Below are 16,995 nucleotides of genomic sequence, written 5' to 3' on the forward strand. Positions count from 1 at the left end.
CTTATACCCTGAAATGTCCCCAAATCGTAGAGCATCCCTCCTGTGCTCTGTGAAAAGCATCAAGACAGTGTATGAGCCTGGGAAAGCTCCAGCACCCCACTCTTGGCTGACTTAGGGGGGTTACCTTCCATATCTTCTGCTCTTCCCCCAGGAGGCCCCATCGCAACAGATTGTGCCAAATGATGGCAGCTTAACAGATAGTCTTCTTTGTCCACAAGGTCTTAGTCACAGTAAAAATTCAATAGATGGTTTTGCTGCAAGGCATATTTTCAAATGCCAGGAAAGCATCTGACAGTGTTGGATGTTTGGAGGCCTATTGTTAGGAAGATTAAGTGCTGTCCCATGTTGAATCATTTATTCAACAGCCACACAGGGAAGCTAATGGGAGGAAGCAAGCACAGTATGGGTGTTTGGTGGGGTTTTGCAGAGAGGAATCCCTCTCCTGATTTTATGCAAAAACAAAACAAAACAAAACAAAAAACCCAAGGACGGGAATCTGAATAACAGGCAAGTTATATGGCCTCACTTTGAAGGATAAACTATTGAAATTGATTCTAAGCAACTTCTTCATATAAGAGGCAGGCTAGAAATAAGAGGAAACACATTCCCAAAGCCATAAAATTAATGATTGCTGTTCACCCAAAACAAGTTTCCTCCTTTCCCAGGCTCCTGTTAGATATTTTGTATCAGCCAACTCTCTGAAATGGATTCTTTGAAGATAGTATTTCACATGCGCCATTAATTCCACCCAGCATCCACTCACTCTTCTTTTGGCAGTAGGAATATGTTTTTCCATGGAGAACCACATGTCCCTGTTCTTAATCCACATACTCCTAGTGGTCTTGAATCCATCCTCAGCTCTAGGGATGAGCAATAACCAATCAGATGAATACATTAAAGGAGCCCATAGTGATTGGTTTATGCTTGCGCTCAAGACCCAATCAGAATCAACTTAACACAGTGGGATTTTACTAGGATGAAGAAAGGAGAGACCATTCTGTTTTTTGCTGGGAATGCTAGCAGTAAAGACCTTGGAAGCAGGACTTTTGAGGGTCATTGAACAGAATCCGAGAATGAAGATAACATAGCAGAAGTGAGAGCAAAGAAAGGGAGAGAAAAAGACTTGTTTGCGTTCTTAGCACCAGCTATGCTTGAAGCTAGTCCTGTCCCTGGACTTTTCAGTTATACAAGCAAATAAATTCCCTTATTTTCCCTAAGCCAATTTGATTTGGGTCCTGATTAAAACAGGAATGAACAAAATAATGCATTTTGTTAATTCTATTTCTTTTAAAACTATCTATTAAGTACCTGCTGTGGGCTCCTGAAGAATTAGAAACCTAGTCCTTCCATGTGGCTAAGGGACAATGTTCATGCACACACAAGGTACAGAATCACTTCTGCTTATAGCAATAAAAAGGGTTTTGTACATCGAATGATGTTTAACATCCACCTGTATGCTGAAGCGATGCAAAAAGAGAAGATCAATGTGGGAGGAGAGGTTAGTTAAGCTGGGTTGATGTCAAGTTTGGCATTTCTCCCCCACTATCCAGAATGGTCTGGGCCAAAGGGTAGAAGCCCGAGATAGCAGAAGAGTCCTGGTCAATGTTAAGGTCCTCTTAGGTGCGATTGGTCATTCTAACCAAAGCAGATTTCTCCTCTCATTTGCTTTTTGGAAAGTTGAATTTGAGGACTACCTAGATACTTCAGAGGCTAGATCAGATCAGCTGTAGAGAGCTGTAATAACTCTTAGGAAATGCACTATTCTTGAACTACATGTAATATTACTGATTTCACATTAAAATAATAGAGAAATCAATCAACCAACATCTTTAAGTGTCTGTTGTAGACCCATGTTGGTGGTGAGGGGAATACAAAGATTTGTGAATGAGACATGGAACCTGTAATCCCTGTGTCTTAAAATCAGCAGTGACCAACACATTGAATCATCACCAAGTGCTTGTTTGTGAATCCATTGAAGTACAATGGTTGGTTCAAGAAGGTATGGGGGAGGTCAGAATACAAGTTTTCTAAAAGCAAAGTCTGCATTTTAGGCAACCTATTCCCCATTAAGTCCAACACAGGACCTTACAGCAGGCACACTCAGTATACAGACATGGATTAAAAAAGCTTTACCAAAGAAGGTGTCTGAGAGTAACATTTGGAAGGCACAGCCCAGGAGGATGAGGAGGACTCTGCTACCAAACTTGTAAGAGTCTGTCATATGCAGGAAACACCAGAACTATCCTTGCAGACTGGTTTGAGTGCTTTGGCTGGATTTCTGAAGCCTTCTGTTCATTCACAAGGAATTGAAAGAGGAAATTCTAAGTACCTGTATGCTGGACTGAAAACTTTTTTTTTTCTAACCTTCTGTGCAATTAAAAAGCAACAATTGGGGCAAAGTTAGAATAAGTAACTGCAGTGTTAATTGCTTTAAGTAACAAAAGTCAAAGCGTTTACAGAACAAGTGACCTCCCCCATGCTGAGGGAGTTCCTTTGGGTCGTTTCACTTTCTCACATGCTATATTCTCTCCAAGATCTGAAATGCTATTACCCTTTCACAGTACACCATCCTAGAATATTTTGGAAGGGTCCATCTTTGCTCAGAAACAGTGAAGTGGAATGACAATGTGTTTTTCTGTCTACCTTTGTATGTGCCTGACATTCTCTATATTGCAGTTTGCACCAAACTCTTTTGCAATTACTTTTGTCGTAATTGACTGGATCTCTCTGCCTCTCTGTTCTCATCCCCTATAGTTTCTTATCAACCCAGCAGCCAGAATGATCCATTTCAGATATAAGTAAGATCATGTCATTCGACTACCCGCCAATTGCCAAAGACTGCACTTCTCAATCAGAGTAAAATCCCAGTGCTACCCAGGGCCTGTTAGGGTCTGTTCCAGTGGTTTTTATACTAACAGGAAATTATCCAAACCTGGGGAAGGCTTAAAACAAACGCATTGATGCTGCATCCGAATCCAATCATGTCTATGTCAATTTCTGGAGATGCCGGTTTTTAAAGGTTCCCTAGGTGATTCTTTTTTACATTATTATTATTATTATGGAGAATATTGAGCATACACAAAAGTAGATGAAATTGTACACTGACTTCTGTGTCCCCCTAACCCAGCTCCCGCACCTCTCAACCATGGCCAATCCTGCCCCCACCAAATCCACCTCCTTCCTGCACCTTGTCTATGATGGAGCCCATCCCAGACATCATCTCATTCTATCTATAAATATTTCAAAATGCAGCTCAAAGAATTAAATATTCCTTCTTTCCTCCCAACATAACCACAATGCTGTTATTAAATCTAAGGGGAAAAAATAAAAATGAACAGCTATTGAGATCCCCTGTGAGGATGCAGAACCCCAGCCTCCACGCCCCGCCTCCCTGCCTCCCACTTGGATCTTGTCTATGGCTCTTTCCCCCCTTCATCTCCCTCCATCCACAGGCTGCCCTGCCCTGCCTTTCTCTGAGTGAGTCTTTGCACTCACGTTCTGTCTGTCTGGGTTGATCTTTTCCTAGACAGGCCCAAGGAGATGCTATTTTTTAAAGGTTCCTCCCCTCCCCCACTGCCACTCTTTCAGTGAGCCCTTCCTTGAGTACCCTATTTAAACTTGTAGTTCCTCCTGTATACACCCTATCCCTCCTCCCTGTTTTTTTTAATATTATTTTATTGGGTCCCCAAATCCTTACTGAATTAGGGAAACTGCATTCCCTATCAGAACACAACACCATGTAAACATTTGCTGAATGAATGCCTGAATGAGTGTCTCAATTAGGTAATGTTATGCCTCCCTGGGAGCCAAAAGGATAAGAAGTCAAATAAATAGATACTATATTTCATAAAGCTTAGAGAAAAACCCATAGCATTTGTAAACATGAAAAGGTGAGAATAATTAATAGGTAGTGTATTCACAGTGAGCTATTAATGGAAACTAGGGTGTTTGAAATCAAATCCTAAATACTGAGGTCAACATCAGAAACGACTTTCATGAACAGTCCCCCTGGGGTGCTCCTGTGATAAAATTAAGCCAGTCTGCTAACAAGAGGGACTGCAGAGTCATAAAGAAACAGTTGCAATATATAGGCCAAAGTTAGCAGCATATAAATACATATGTATACGTTTGTGTTCTACCTTTGGGGGGGCGGGGAACAGGGAGTGAGCAATTCCAGGGCGAGGTAGGTAAAACCTCATGTGTCCTTTCTCACAAATATTCACATTCTCTTTCTCCGGGAACCTGATCTTGGAGTTCATTGAGTCAGGAGTGTGGTTGGCCACCTTCCAAGTGGAAAAAACAGCAGGACAGTTGAAAATCTCTGAAAGGCTAGAACCACACACTTGGGCATAAAAGTACTAAAGCCACACTTTCCTTCCTTCTTCCTCCAGGGCCAGGGAGGACATTGGAGGCATTCTCTTTGGAAACCATATCTACAACAGGCTGTCTCCGTCCAGGCTTGGAACAGTAAGTACTGGTCACCGACATAACAGGGGGGCATACTCTCATTTCCCAAGCTGCTAAGGCACAAGATGTCTGCCTGTTTACCTGGCAGATAAATATCCAAGGGCACGGTCATTACAGCAACAGGAGATGGACTTGCACGAGCAATGACCTCTGGATTGGCACCTGCTCCTCTGCTTAGAAATCATGGAAGTGAGTGAGATATCCAGATAATAGATGCCCTTTTCATTTCTCAATGCAAACACGGTGCACATGGAAACGCCTTAGCAATACGGTGATAAAGACTCCAGTCATCAAAGTCTAGCAGTTACCCTCAAGAGTCACAGACGAAAGTTCAGCCACAGATGCTAAGGAGCTTCATTTATTTCCATGCTCATTACACGTGTGTGAGAGACCAGGACCAGCGCTAAAGTCATGTGTTCTGAAATCCACTTCCAACGCCCTCCTTTTATCAGTATGAAGAGCTGCCATGCTCATGAACACAGGCTTGTTTTATAAACACAATTAAAAGGAAATGAAGTTTTACTTAAAACTGTAATGAATTTTCTTTTGGGGGTGTTTTGTAGCTTGGGGGTGATAGAGACATAAGCGTGGATTTTTCCCCTATTAGAAGACATAGGAGATTATGTATTTAATGATCAGATATTATAGATTCACAATTCTGCCCAGAAATATTAAAAATAAGCATTATGCTAATGAGCCAATTGTCACAATTTGGCCTGAAGGAGCTCCACGGGGTTAGAGAAAGCTGGAACACAGGTACTCTCCCTAGAACAGATTCGTTTTTCTCTTTTGTAATTGCTAAAATACTGATATTCACCTCCATCGATTCTTTGGGGTGGCCTTAATGAGGATGGCTCCTGGAGTCTTACAGGTGACTTAAAAAAGGGAGTTTGCTACCGAACATAGAGGCGACTGGTTTTCCTGAGTATGCAAGAAAGAGAACCCAGACTTTTTACATCTGCACCTTTGCCAAACCTTGGATAAGTTTGTAAACATCATAAAATATGTTACGATGTTTACATCATATGTCTCTTATTATTAAGAACTACTGTTGGAAGTATGAGCAGAGTCTACTTCTTAAAATATTTTTTATATAATAGTTATGATATTCAATTATACAATAGTAATTGTGAATAATTATACCAAACCCCAGTCTGTTTTATGACTACTTCTCACGCTGAGCTCGAATACTCTACATAAACACCATCTGTATCAAACATAAAACTCTTAGTTGCTGTAAGAACACAGGCTTGCAAAATGTAGCTTATTAATTCTGGGCCAAGCAGTTTCATGGCTGTTGTCTGGGTCCTCACAAACCAAATGACTCTAATGATCTTCTCAGACTGTGTTGTGTGTTTGACTTAAAGCCTAGCTACCTGGGTGGCTCACACTCATTGCAGGAATCATGACCCAGCTACCCAGAGGCTGACCCACCTCTGCAGTCTCTATTTAGCATCAAGGGCACTTTGCTCTTCATAATTCTGCTGAATTCCTATATGTGCAGTGGAGATTTAAGCACTTAAGGTTGGTGAACAATGTTGCTTCCTGAATTTCCCTTCATACAATGTTAGTAAGATCTGTGAGTACCAGTTCCTCCTCTAGAAATCCCCCAATGATTCCCCCCTAAAGAGGCCCCTCACTATGTGAAAAGTTGGGGTTTTTTTAACAATTAAAAAGAATAGCAATTTAAGTGAGGCAGTTGGCACACACCTGTTATCCCAGCAGCTTGGGAGGCTGAGGCAGGAGGATCTCAAGTTCAAAGCCAGACACATCAACAGCAAGGCACTAAGCTACTCAGTGAGACCCTGTCACTATATAAAATACAAAATAGGGCTGGGGATGTGACTCAGTGGCAGAATGCCCCTGAGTTCAATCCTAATACTTCCTCCCCCCAAAAAAATAGCAACTTTAAAAAAAAAATGACTCTGATCTCTAAACAGTTTTTGGTTCAAGAACTTAAACTTCTGTAGACAACTAGAACTACCTACTCAAGGCTGACCTAGAGAGATGAATAGAACAAAGTTCATATTTTGTTCCCAACAGACAAAATCAGTTGTTTTCTAGCAATAAGCACACTTTAGACACAACCTAAAAATAAACCAGTTTCTTAGCAGCAAGTAAAACCTGACCCAAGAAAGATGATTTGTACCTGTTGTTGAGAGTCATTGTTTTGATTGGTTACTTGTGGCTAGCAGTTAATTGAGCCCAAGCAACACATTTCTGGGCTTTGGATGATCTAAAAGCAAACACCATTGTCAAATTTTAGCATATTTCAATTTTGAAATTTTTCCCCAACAGAAGTCCTGATCTCCTTGCCAATCATGATTTTAGGAGTTCGGCTATAAGAAAACATAGTATTTCTTTTTGGGGAGGGAGAGTCGGGGGGTGGGGGGGGGAGTCTCACCTCCAAATAACATGAGCAATGCTGATTTTATTTGCTCCATACAAAAGGATACTACATTTCCCCATGGAATGAGGTTCTGTTTTGGAAAGAACTGTGGCCATGCTCATATTCATTGGCCAAAATATTCTGAACATCATTAAAAAAAGTTCCAAGCTAGGTATGCCAGCATTTGGACAATTTATAAAAATGTTATTATGGACAAAATGGTGCCAGTCCTTCCAGGTAACTGTCCAAACATTCAAAGATGGATGTCTTAATTTGGCATCCAAAAAGCACACAAGAGGTCAGACTGTATGTAAGTAATTTCCTCAGATGCTGTTATTTGTCCCCTGGGATGCCACGTACTCAATACCAATTATAGAGGAGAGGATTAAGAATGGGCAGAAAGGGTGAGGGTTGGAACAGCAGGCCTGGGTAATTTGGACTAAGATCTTGTATCAAATTTGCAAATTACCAATTAAGGCAGGTTTAGGATGTGGCATCATTTTTGCTCATTGTGACAAACTGAGAATTAAGGCTGTCTATTGCATGTCAGAGGGATGACAGCCATGACATATAACAAGGAATGTTATCAAAACCATCTTTCTCGGGAAGAATATATCCTTGGACCCAAGGCAAACTGGCTGGAAAGAAAAAGTAGGGCAAAAATCTGAAAAGAAACCTAAGACCTACATCTCAAAATAACCACTGCTTTGTTGATTTGGGGCAAGTCCCCCAAATACCTTAACAAATGGAAACCCCCAAATATTCATTCACCAGAATACTTGTGTGTACCTGGTGTTCCTGGTGAATACATTTAGAATTCTACTCAACCTTAGCAAGAGACCATTTGCAATGTAAGATTTGGTGCTTTATTTAAAATTAAGTCAACAGCACAATCTTGTTGACAGGGGAAGTATCTCCTTTGACAAGTGGCTCCCTGTGGTAGAATACACCCCACTTAGCAAAAAGGGGCATGTCTTCCCAGAAAGACTGGGAAGTCACAAAGCAGTGTGCAGGATGGAGACGGCTTGACCCCTGGGTTTTCCCAGGCTCCATATTGGATCTGTTCACTGGATTCTGCACATAATGCATATCGAGACACACCCACCTGATGCTCACCCATCTCAGTCTCCCTTGAAACTTACTTTTTTGTCATTGTTTTTTAAACATGTAGTGCAATATCATGCCTTGGCACTTGGATGGCACCTGCAGTCCTAAAACTTGAACGCAAGTCAAAGCTGTTTGCTTGAATACAAAATAATGACAGAGAGACTGTGGTAAGAAAAACAATCAGACTGGAAAGTGTTCATGCCCAAACAAGGGCCAGGTGGCACTGTGCCCCATTGAGGAACACAGGTTGGGTGGCACTCACCTGGGTTTACTGCTTGCCTAGGCACATGGATTAGTGCCTCTGTTTAGTACTATGATGGATTTCTATCAAGCAAGAGCATATACAGTTACTCATCCTCTGTACAATTATGTAAAAATGTCATACACAAATATTTGAAAGCAAACGTAATGACAGGAGACCTAGAATAAGAAAATGTTCATTCCAGTTTCAATTGTGCCTCTTCTAAACAAAAACATGGGAACAAGTCACAAGTCTCAGTGCCTCAGTTTCCTAATTAGTTCCACGAGGTTGACTCCTGCCCCATCTAGAGAAGAAAACGAACAAAGTAATCCACAGAAAATGGCTTTGAAAAGTACAGAGTGCTATACAAATGGTGGGGATAATGAGATGTTTTACAAAAGAGCATTATTCCTTTGCTAAGAAGTGTGCATCCACATTCACGTTTCCTATCTGTGAAGATTCTTCTTTGAAATTAAATTGAGACCATAACCAACATCCCTCCCAGCGCTGCCTGAGGTTTTACTCAGCAACAAAGCAAGGGTTTCTTTTCATCATTCATCACATTTGAGTTCAAGCACCGAGAGGTACTTTTTACCACTGGTGAAAATAGCTTTCTTTTCACAGCAGAAATGCAGAAAATGATGTCTCTCTTGATGCTAATGTCAGAATAAGGCTTATTCTACCATTGCCACCCAAAATGCCTGGATTTGGCTTTCTCGATGGAGTTCTTGCACCTGGAAGATGGAAGAGGTGTGTGGGAGAAAGTGCAGCCCTGGCTTTACTTATGCATGTGAACAATCAAATACTGAGGTACATTTTCAAGGGGGGGATCTTGCTCCATTTTTCTTTCTGCTTGCAGCACCAGCTGAGTACTCACTTGTAAAAACATAAGATAAAACTCTTCATGCATTCAGTCAATGCTGATCATACCTTCCTTACTAGGAGGTCTTCAGTGATTTTTATGATTCCCCAGCAGACCCTTCCACAATCTGACCTCAAACTTCCTTTCCAGTACTTTCTCCAGCTCACCTCTGCAAAAGCACTGTGTCCAGTTTTGCTGGATTCTCTACTGTGGCTTAGAGGTACCTGTGCTTTCTACATGAACAGCTTTCCTCCAACCCTCCCCTTGGCTAATCCTACCAGGATAGGACTTCCATTTTGGCCTACTGAATGAAATCTTACCCCAGTCTTCAAGGCACTTCTCAAATGCCAATAATTTCATTCGGCTTTCTCTAATACCCCTAACCAATTGCAATCTCTCCCCTTCCTAAATGAATGCTCATTTTCTCAGACTCAACAAACCAACCCCACCCTACACACAAATTTGTTTTGTGTCCCTTGTGGGTACATTGATCATTCTGTTCAGTGGGGATCTTCCCTACCCCAATAAAAAATGAAAACTCCTCAGGTGAAGGATAGCTTTGTTATCTTTAATTTTTGGGGGGTAAACCTTTATTAAGGAAACTTTCAAGCATATACAAAGTAAACAGAAGGTCCTGTTTATTTTTGCTCCTCCTTTGGGACAGATCACCAGGTTTTGCATGTTGCAGAAGTAAAATTAAGTAATTAGGGCCTTAGGCAAATGTAGCTGTCTGTCTGCATACCTGGTTTCACGTCTATGGGATGAGGAAGCTTTTCCTTAGCGACACACACTGATGCATACAACCTACACACCTGTAGGATCACAGTTGATACCAGTTAAACCGGTTCACCAGCTTTAACATTCTGGAAAGCGTTAATCCTGTGGTCAGTTCAGATAGTAAAGCTAACTACATCTGAGTAGATCAGGGACAAAAATTTATATACTGAAGAATATTTTCAAAGATAATTCAAGTCTGGTTGTATATCTGTGGTTTTCTTAGTAAGGCACATTTTTTTTTATAAGTGTAAGGATATTTGCAATATTTGAAGGATAACATCAAAAGTTCTCTATTTATATCAGAATTACAAGTTTTCTTACGTTGCATTATTGACTGGTAACAAATAACATTTAAAAATATCTTCTTCCTCCCCAAACCTCAACCGCAGGGACTTAGTCTATTTGAGACAGGCTATTTTTTTTTAACTTATGCCTCTTAGCCCATTAATTTTTGCTATTATGTGTGTGTGTGTGTGTGTGTGTGTGTGTGTGTTTTGGGAGGCAGTGAAATCCTTAAAGTGAACCACGATTCTACAGTGATAGATTACATGTCCATGCTGTGTCATATCCAATTAACTCAAATTGACTGTATGCTGCATTATTCTGTTAGTGCATGGAGGATCAATAAATATGGGGAAAATCCACCCAGCTCTCCACTTTCCCATCCGATTCTAGTAGGTCTGAGACGGATCATGCTACTGTGATGTGTACGCCATGGCTAAGGCAGGCAGGTGGTGCATAGACACCATTCAAACTTGGCCTATTCAATCCCAACTCCTCTAACGCTCCATTCATGCATAGCAAAACACCATCTGGTCCTATTTTGCCTCCAGCAATCACAGCTGACCAAAAACGATAATAACAGCTGTTGCAAAACAAAAGCCAAACAAAGGGGGTTGTGGGGGGGAGGAAGAAAGGTTAGATTGAAGTCCAGTGCTGAAAAATGTTCCATGAAGTGAGAAATGGGAAAGAAACCATTCAGATGTCTAAAGTCCGCTGAATGGACACAGCGGAGGACTCCTACTTAAACTTGAGATATTAATCCATCTGTCTAGAAAGCCTTTGAACCTCCATCAGGTGGTAATATATTGCAGAAATTATGCTGCACGAAGGCATTTAAGCTTTTGTTCTTTGAGTCGGGAACTAATGACCCCGTGTCAGCTAAAAATGAAAACTCCTTATGTTCTTTCATCATACGGCAGTACAGGTTAATGCAAAAAGAACATGTTTAGCCAAGAGTAATAAAATAATGTCCCCACTTCAGGGGAGAGGCAAGGTACTCGTGAGATGGAGGTGACAAGGGAGAGGAGAGATCCCTTAATGTCTATATACCACATACCACTTAAGAGTTCTATACCAATCAGATACCACATTTCTCATGCCTCTGTTTCATTACCCTGATTTATTTCTGATCTGTAACTGGAAAAAGAAAAAAGAAAAAGTGCACCAGGACTTACTTAAATCTCAGGAATAGAAACCAGTTTCATGCATAAATTAAAATACTAGTCGATTCATAATATGCTTTTGTGAATCTGAGAAAAATAATTTGGTAAAAAGGTTGGAAGATTGTTTTCATGATTCAAGCCTTTTGACATTTTAAATACATAATTTCGCCTGGTGATTAATTTTTAAAACTGTAGTAATTAAAGTATTGGTTTATTTATTTTTTTCTCTTTTTTTCCCCTGGAATTGACCGTCAGTGGCTTAGCAGCATTTAATCAAATGTGATAAAACCTAAGATTTATAAAATCATTTAATAGATGTTACAACACCTGCCTCTAACTGCAAACAGTTGAAAACAGACTTCACTTGCAATTAAGTCTTATCACTAGTGACATTTTTTTCCAAGCAATACTTCATGGGTTTTCAAAATGACAATTATAGAACTAATACACAATTACTGTCACATGTAGTTTAGCAATTAATTTTGAAGACATTTGTCTAAAGGTTTCACAACAGAATATAAAATGGTTCTTATTGTTATGTAATGTTAGTTTCAATTCACAGAAAATCTTTTACCATCAGCTCTGCTTCTGATGGGTCTGATGTATTTCTTTGTGGAACAGAAAGCCCCCTTGTAGATGTGATTAGGCATCTTCCTGAGACTGTTTGAACACGGATACCTGTCAACTAATACATCTTATGAAAAGCTTCAATTTAGACATAAATTTTTCTACGGCAAGAAATCTATAAATTTATAATTAGAATCTCTTGCTGTTCAATATTTGTACATAATACAGAGTACGCAAGGATTATGAAATATTGAAAGCTGAATTCATTATTCATAACCCACAACATACAGTAAATATTCTTTGAAATACAACAACTTTGAGGAATCCATATTCTATTATTTTTGAATGTCTTGCACACAGTATCTCTGGACAGCACCACACACACACACCCTCATTTTTCCAGATTAGGATTCTGGTCAGGGTTGACACTTGCTGTTTTTAATTTTCATTTTATCATAAGCAGTTTAAGACTGTTGCCAGTGGTAATTTGCAATTTTTATCAAGACCTCTTCATTATAGCTTCTGACAGGACAGATGCTGTAATTAATCATGCAAGACAACTGGGGATAGTGGTCACACGGCTCTCAAAGAGAAGCCACCATAGAGCAAAAAAGAGGGGGAAGAAATGGGCACTGAAATAATTATTTTGGCTTTAAAATTAGCATTCACCATCCATTTTAATAGCAATAACCACGCCGTGCCAGATAGTTGTGGCCCCAAAAGAGAAGATGATTGCTTTTCTCTATTTACCTTGTACCTGCATCTTAACAAAAAGAATATTATAAAGATATTTCCAGTACTTTTTAAGGACTCCGGTTTTAGCCTGATCAATCAGAATTCTTAGCCACGAATATCACGTTTCCAAATGAAAATGAAACGACGAAGCTGGGGTGCAAATTAATGGGGCACGTGCCCTATTTCCCCATCTTATATGTATTCAAGGAAACGAAAGTGAAATTTGACATAGCATTTTATTTGAAAAGTGAACAGTTTCCTCGTTGTTGCATCAAAATACAGTCCACAGTTTTTACTGAAATGTGTTTATTCTATAGCAAGATAAAAGCATTTTGTTTCAGTTTAAGCAAAATACAAACAACTTAATCGCTGCTATCATAACTCATAAAAAAGTATAAAACAGCATAAAAACACAATAAGCAACGTAGCAATGAATGGTTTATGTCACCAGTGTTTACGTTAAAGCCTCATTTAGGAAAACTTTACAACACATGATATGAAAACTTACAACTTTGAAAGAAAATATTTACATTGATTATTCAGATGTAGTGTGCCTTTTAAATATTCTACCGGTATTACATCATAATAAAAACTCTTGCTTTTTTTCTTTTTAAATCTTAACTTTTGTAATAACTGTTTTCATTTAAGTGCATTTCCCTTTTAAAAATACAGTGTTTTTATTTTTCGAAACTTGTCACTCAAAACACGGAATATAGTATTCACATTTCTTTTCTTCTAATTGCAATGAATAGGATGGGCTAACAGTGGTCATAGATATTGTTACAACATATACTGTGGCTTGATTTGGAGAAGTCCTGGATAAAAAGTGGAAATGAGTCAATAATTGAATTTAATCACTTGCATTTTTTTTTCTGGAGAGATTTAGGAAAAAAAAATAAGAGCTTTGGCAAAAGTCTGTGATTTACATTATTATTATTTTTTTTCATGACAAAAAAAATGCCATCAACGATTTACATCATACAAATGTTTGTATGAAACTGGATCTTCATATTTCAGGTAGTTACAACTGTGCTTTTTATTTTTATTTTATTTTTAGGGCTTCGGAAGTTCAAACAGCCTGGAAGTGTGGTTAACTCACTTCTGGAGAAATAAGGCCATTTTCTATGACTCAGAGAGGCCAGTTTATAGTCATCAGCAATGTCCCAGGATTCATTAAACGGTTTGATTCACATATTGTAGGTATAGCCTGAATAAATAAAAAAAGGCATCACATAAAAGAGCACAGCTTTTCTTGTTTAAAAACGAAGTGATTGATAGTCAGCTAAGAGGTGGTACCCAGCTACACTGTAGTTCTTATTGCCTATCTAATAGACGCTTGAGAGGACCCTTTGATCTGTTACACATTTCTGCATAACCAACACCAGCTTACTCGTTCCAGCCCCGTGTGCCTTCCCCTCCTGTGTCGCTCTCCTCCGCACGCAAATCCACCTGCCGCGTGCATCTTCAGAAAATACTGACCTGTGACAATACTTGAGTCTGTGTCTGAGACTGGATTTGCGACTGGTGCTGCTGAGAGGCCGGCTGGGGGCTCCCGATGGCAGGGATGGGGGATGTGATCTGAGAGGTGACAGGAGAGTGCTGCCGGGGAGAAGGCTGAGACTGGTGCTGCATGTGTTGCAGCTGCTGCAGCTGGATGTGCTGCTGCAGCTGCTGCTGCAGCTGCTGTTGGTTGATTTGCTGCTGGAGATGCTGCTGCTGCTGCTGCTGCTGCAGGTGCTGCTGCATGTGGTGCTGAAAATGCTGCTGCTGCATCTGCTGCTGGATCTGCTGATGCATTTGGTGCTGCTGGAGTTGCTGCTGCTGCATCTGTTGCATCTGTTGCTGCTGCTGCTGTTGCTGCTGCTGCAATTGCATCTGATGCTGTTGGGTTTGCACCGAAGGGCTCACTTGGGTGGAGGTTGCTGAGCCAACCATGGTGGTCCCCATGGAGCTTATCAGCGGAGCCCCAATGTTCGAGGGCATGTTGGCCGCGATGGTGACCGATGTGACAATCTGGTTCATGGGGAGTCTCATGGTTAAGGGTTTGGGAGCAATTGACCTAGGGAGCGACTGTGAGAGAGTCTGAGGTGAGGCTGGTACCGTTCCATGTTGAGCGAGCGGAGTGTTGAGAAGGAGGGAGGAAGTCAGATTGGTGGACGCCAGGGTCTGCTGAACAGAACGAATGGTCTGGGCTTCTGCTGACTCAGCGGCAGCCTGAATTTGGGGGAAGAAAATTCCAGAATGTTATGATCTACAAGTATGTGGAGTACCTACATATTTTTAAGCATTATAAATTGACTTCAATGACAGCCACCATTATTCATGCCTTCCTATCTCCATGGCCTTTGTCATGTGACTATTTAGCTCTTCCGGGACACAGTCAAATTCTCCACCTTCTTGAGTCAAAGCTGCCCTTGTGCCTTTGCTTTGGTCACTAGAATGAAAGAGACACTATCCAATATCCACACTAAGGCTGGAGACCGTGCACCCTTCCACTCACTCTCTCAGCACCACGTGCAGGCCAGACACATGACCCAAATGCCCCCCTCAAGAGCCCACTCACTGCCAGCCAGCCAACTACAGGCATGCAAGTGACTCCAGCCACCTCCCCAACAACCTGTGAGCTGACCCCAGATAGAGGAGCGGGGCTGGATCTGAAGAACCAACCAGCTAACTGGCTGGCTCAGAGATAAGTGCTTCTTTTATAAGTCACTGTGCTTTGTGGTTGGTAGTTACACAACACTACTGCGTAACAAAAGATGACTGGTACAGGTTTTTAAAAATACTAACTCTTCAGCATTTAAGCCCATACTAACCTCGCCACTGAGGTACCATACGTTGAAAAACAATGAAGCGCAGACTGCCTGGGTTCAAATCCAGCTCTGCTACTGAACAATTTTGTATCTTTGGGCCATTTAATTCATCCACCTATTCTTGAGCTTCCTCATGTATAACATGGAATTATAGGGCATTGACCTTATACAGAGGTTATGGGAATTAAATGAGCTCATGTGTTAAGCATTTAGAACAGTGCCTGGCCCTTGAGAAGCACTTGATAAATGTTTGTATTTTCATCAATTAACAACTACTACCACCAGAAAACTACCACTACTAGAAAGCTTCAAAACCCTGTGTTTTCATAATTATTTATGCAGTGCTCACTTGACTATAAGAAAACATAATTAGATTACTCTGAGATACTAAACTGAAGTCCTTTACAACTTTAGAAATGTTTTCGGTTTACCAACTGTGATTTTTTTGGGTACTGGGGATTGAACCCAAGTGTGCTTCGACACTGAACCACATCCCCAACCTTTTTCAATTTTGTTTTTTTGAGACAGATCTTGCTAAGTTGCTTACATCCTTGCCAAGTTGCTGAGGCTGCCTTTGAATTCCTGCTTCAGTCTCCTGAGCTGCTGGGATTACAGACATGTGCCACCATGCCTGACTAGCCATGGTGAAGATCTCCAGAATTTATCAAAGGATAAGAGAAGAATGTTCAACCTTCCCATGCCTGAACAATCTCTTAATGACACATGAAAAATCTGTGGTCCAACATGGAAACCTATTCTGTGCTAAAAATACACTAATTACTTCCACAAGGGTAAATTATTTTACAAATGCAATAGTGATTGGAATACTTCATCTTAAAGACTATTTTCTTTCTTCTTTTGTTCCACAAAATTAGAGGTGTCTTTTGAGAAGGAAGGAGCAGGGGGCACTTTGGAGACATCAAGTGGCCGTCTAGTATCTTTCATGATTTAAAGTACTTATAGCTTTTATGACTCCAATGATAAAACCCTGCTATTAGAAGAAACCTGAGTCACCTTACAAGGAGTCCCCCAAGTAGACAAAGTCATTTCTGAGGGCTTCTGATTGAACACAAAATTGTCACTGTAAAGTACCATCCCTCTGTGAACAACTCCCTGCCTTATGAAAACCCAGAATGACTACCTGCTACTAGAGGGTCCCATTTTGAAGACTTAGGGTAAGATAATGGCTATAAATATTCAAAATTGTCTTTAAAAAAACCTCATGACCCACAAAGTATACACAATTTTGTACATATAAATATGCATATTTAGATCATATATACTCTAATGTTGGAAAATCACCAAGGTAGTCTCAAGGAAGAAACCACAGGAAAGTCTACATGGGCAATTGCATCATTATGCTTTTAACAGGGGCCATCTTGATAGTAAGTGGAGCTGGGTGGGTGATTGTAGAGTTCCTGTCTTGCCACATTTACCTCCTATGGTTTAATAGTGAGCTTTTCTTAATTTCCTGGAAGATGAAAAGTGACGGTGGGGTCACGACTTAAGGAAGGAAATTCCAGGTTCTTGCACACAGAGGTGTCCAGTAAATGGGAATATGATGCACCCCCTATGTTACCTGTAACCATGAG

At 40.5% G+C, this 16,995-nt stretch overlaps 1 protein-coding gene across 8 annotated transcripts in view; it reads right to left on the reverse strand.

Annotated features, from left to right (window-relative positions):
- Positions 1-12,807: 12,807 nt before the first annotated feature.
- Positions 12,808-16,995, reverse strand: part of Tox3 (TOX high mobility group box family member 3) — a 105,716-nt gene continuing 101,528 nt past the window's right edge. For 6 of the 8 annotated variants that reach the window (XM_058575796.1, XM_058575795.1, XM_058575794.1 and 3 more), the window contains exons 7-8: positions 14,070-14,804; positions 12,808-13,797 (exon numbers count right to left, since the gene is read on the reverse strand). In XM_058575796.1, the coding sequence (XP_058431779.1) occupies positions 13,720-13,797; positions 14,070-14,804 (813 nt within the window). In that variant the 3' untranslated portion in view covers positions 12,808-13,719. Of the gene's footprint in view, positions 14,805-16,995 lie in introns of all 8 variants that reach the window. The other 2 variants (XM_046435028.2, XM_046435027.2) reach the window with 1 other exon arrangement.

The sequence above is a fragment of the Marmota monax genome, unplaced genomic scaffold, assembly GCF_021218885.2.
Source record: "Marmota monax isolate L192 unplaced genomic scaffold, Marmota_monax_Labrador192_F-V1.1 WCK01_AAM20220418_F8-fsc00024, whole genome shotgun sequence".
Lineage (NCBI taxonomy): Eukaryota > Metazoa > Chordata > Mammalia > Rodentia > Sciuridae > Marmota > Marmota monax.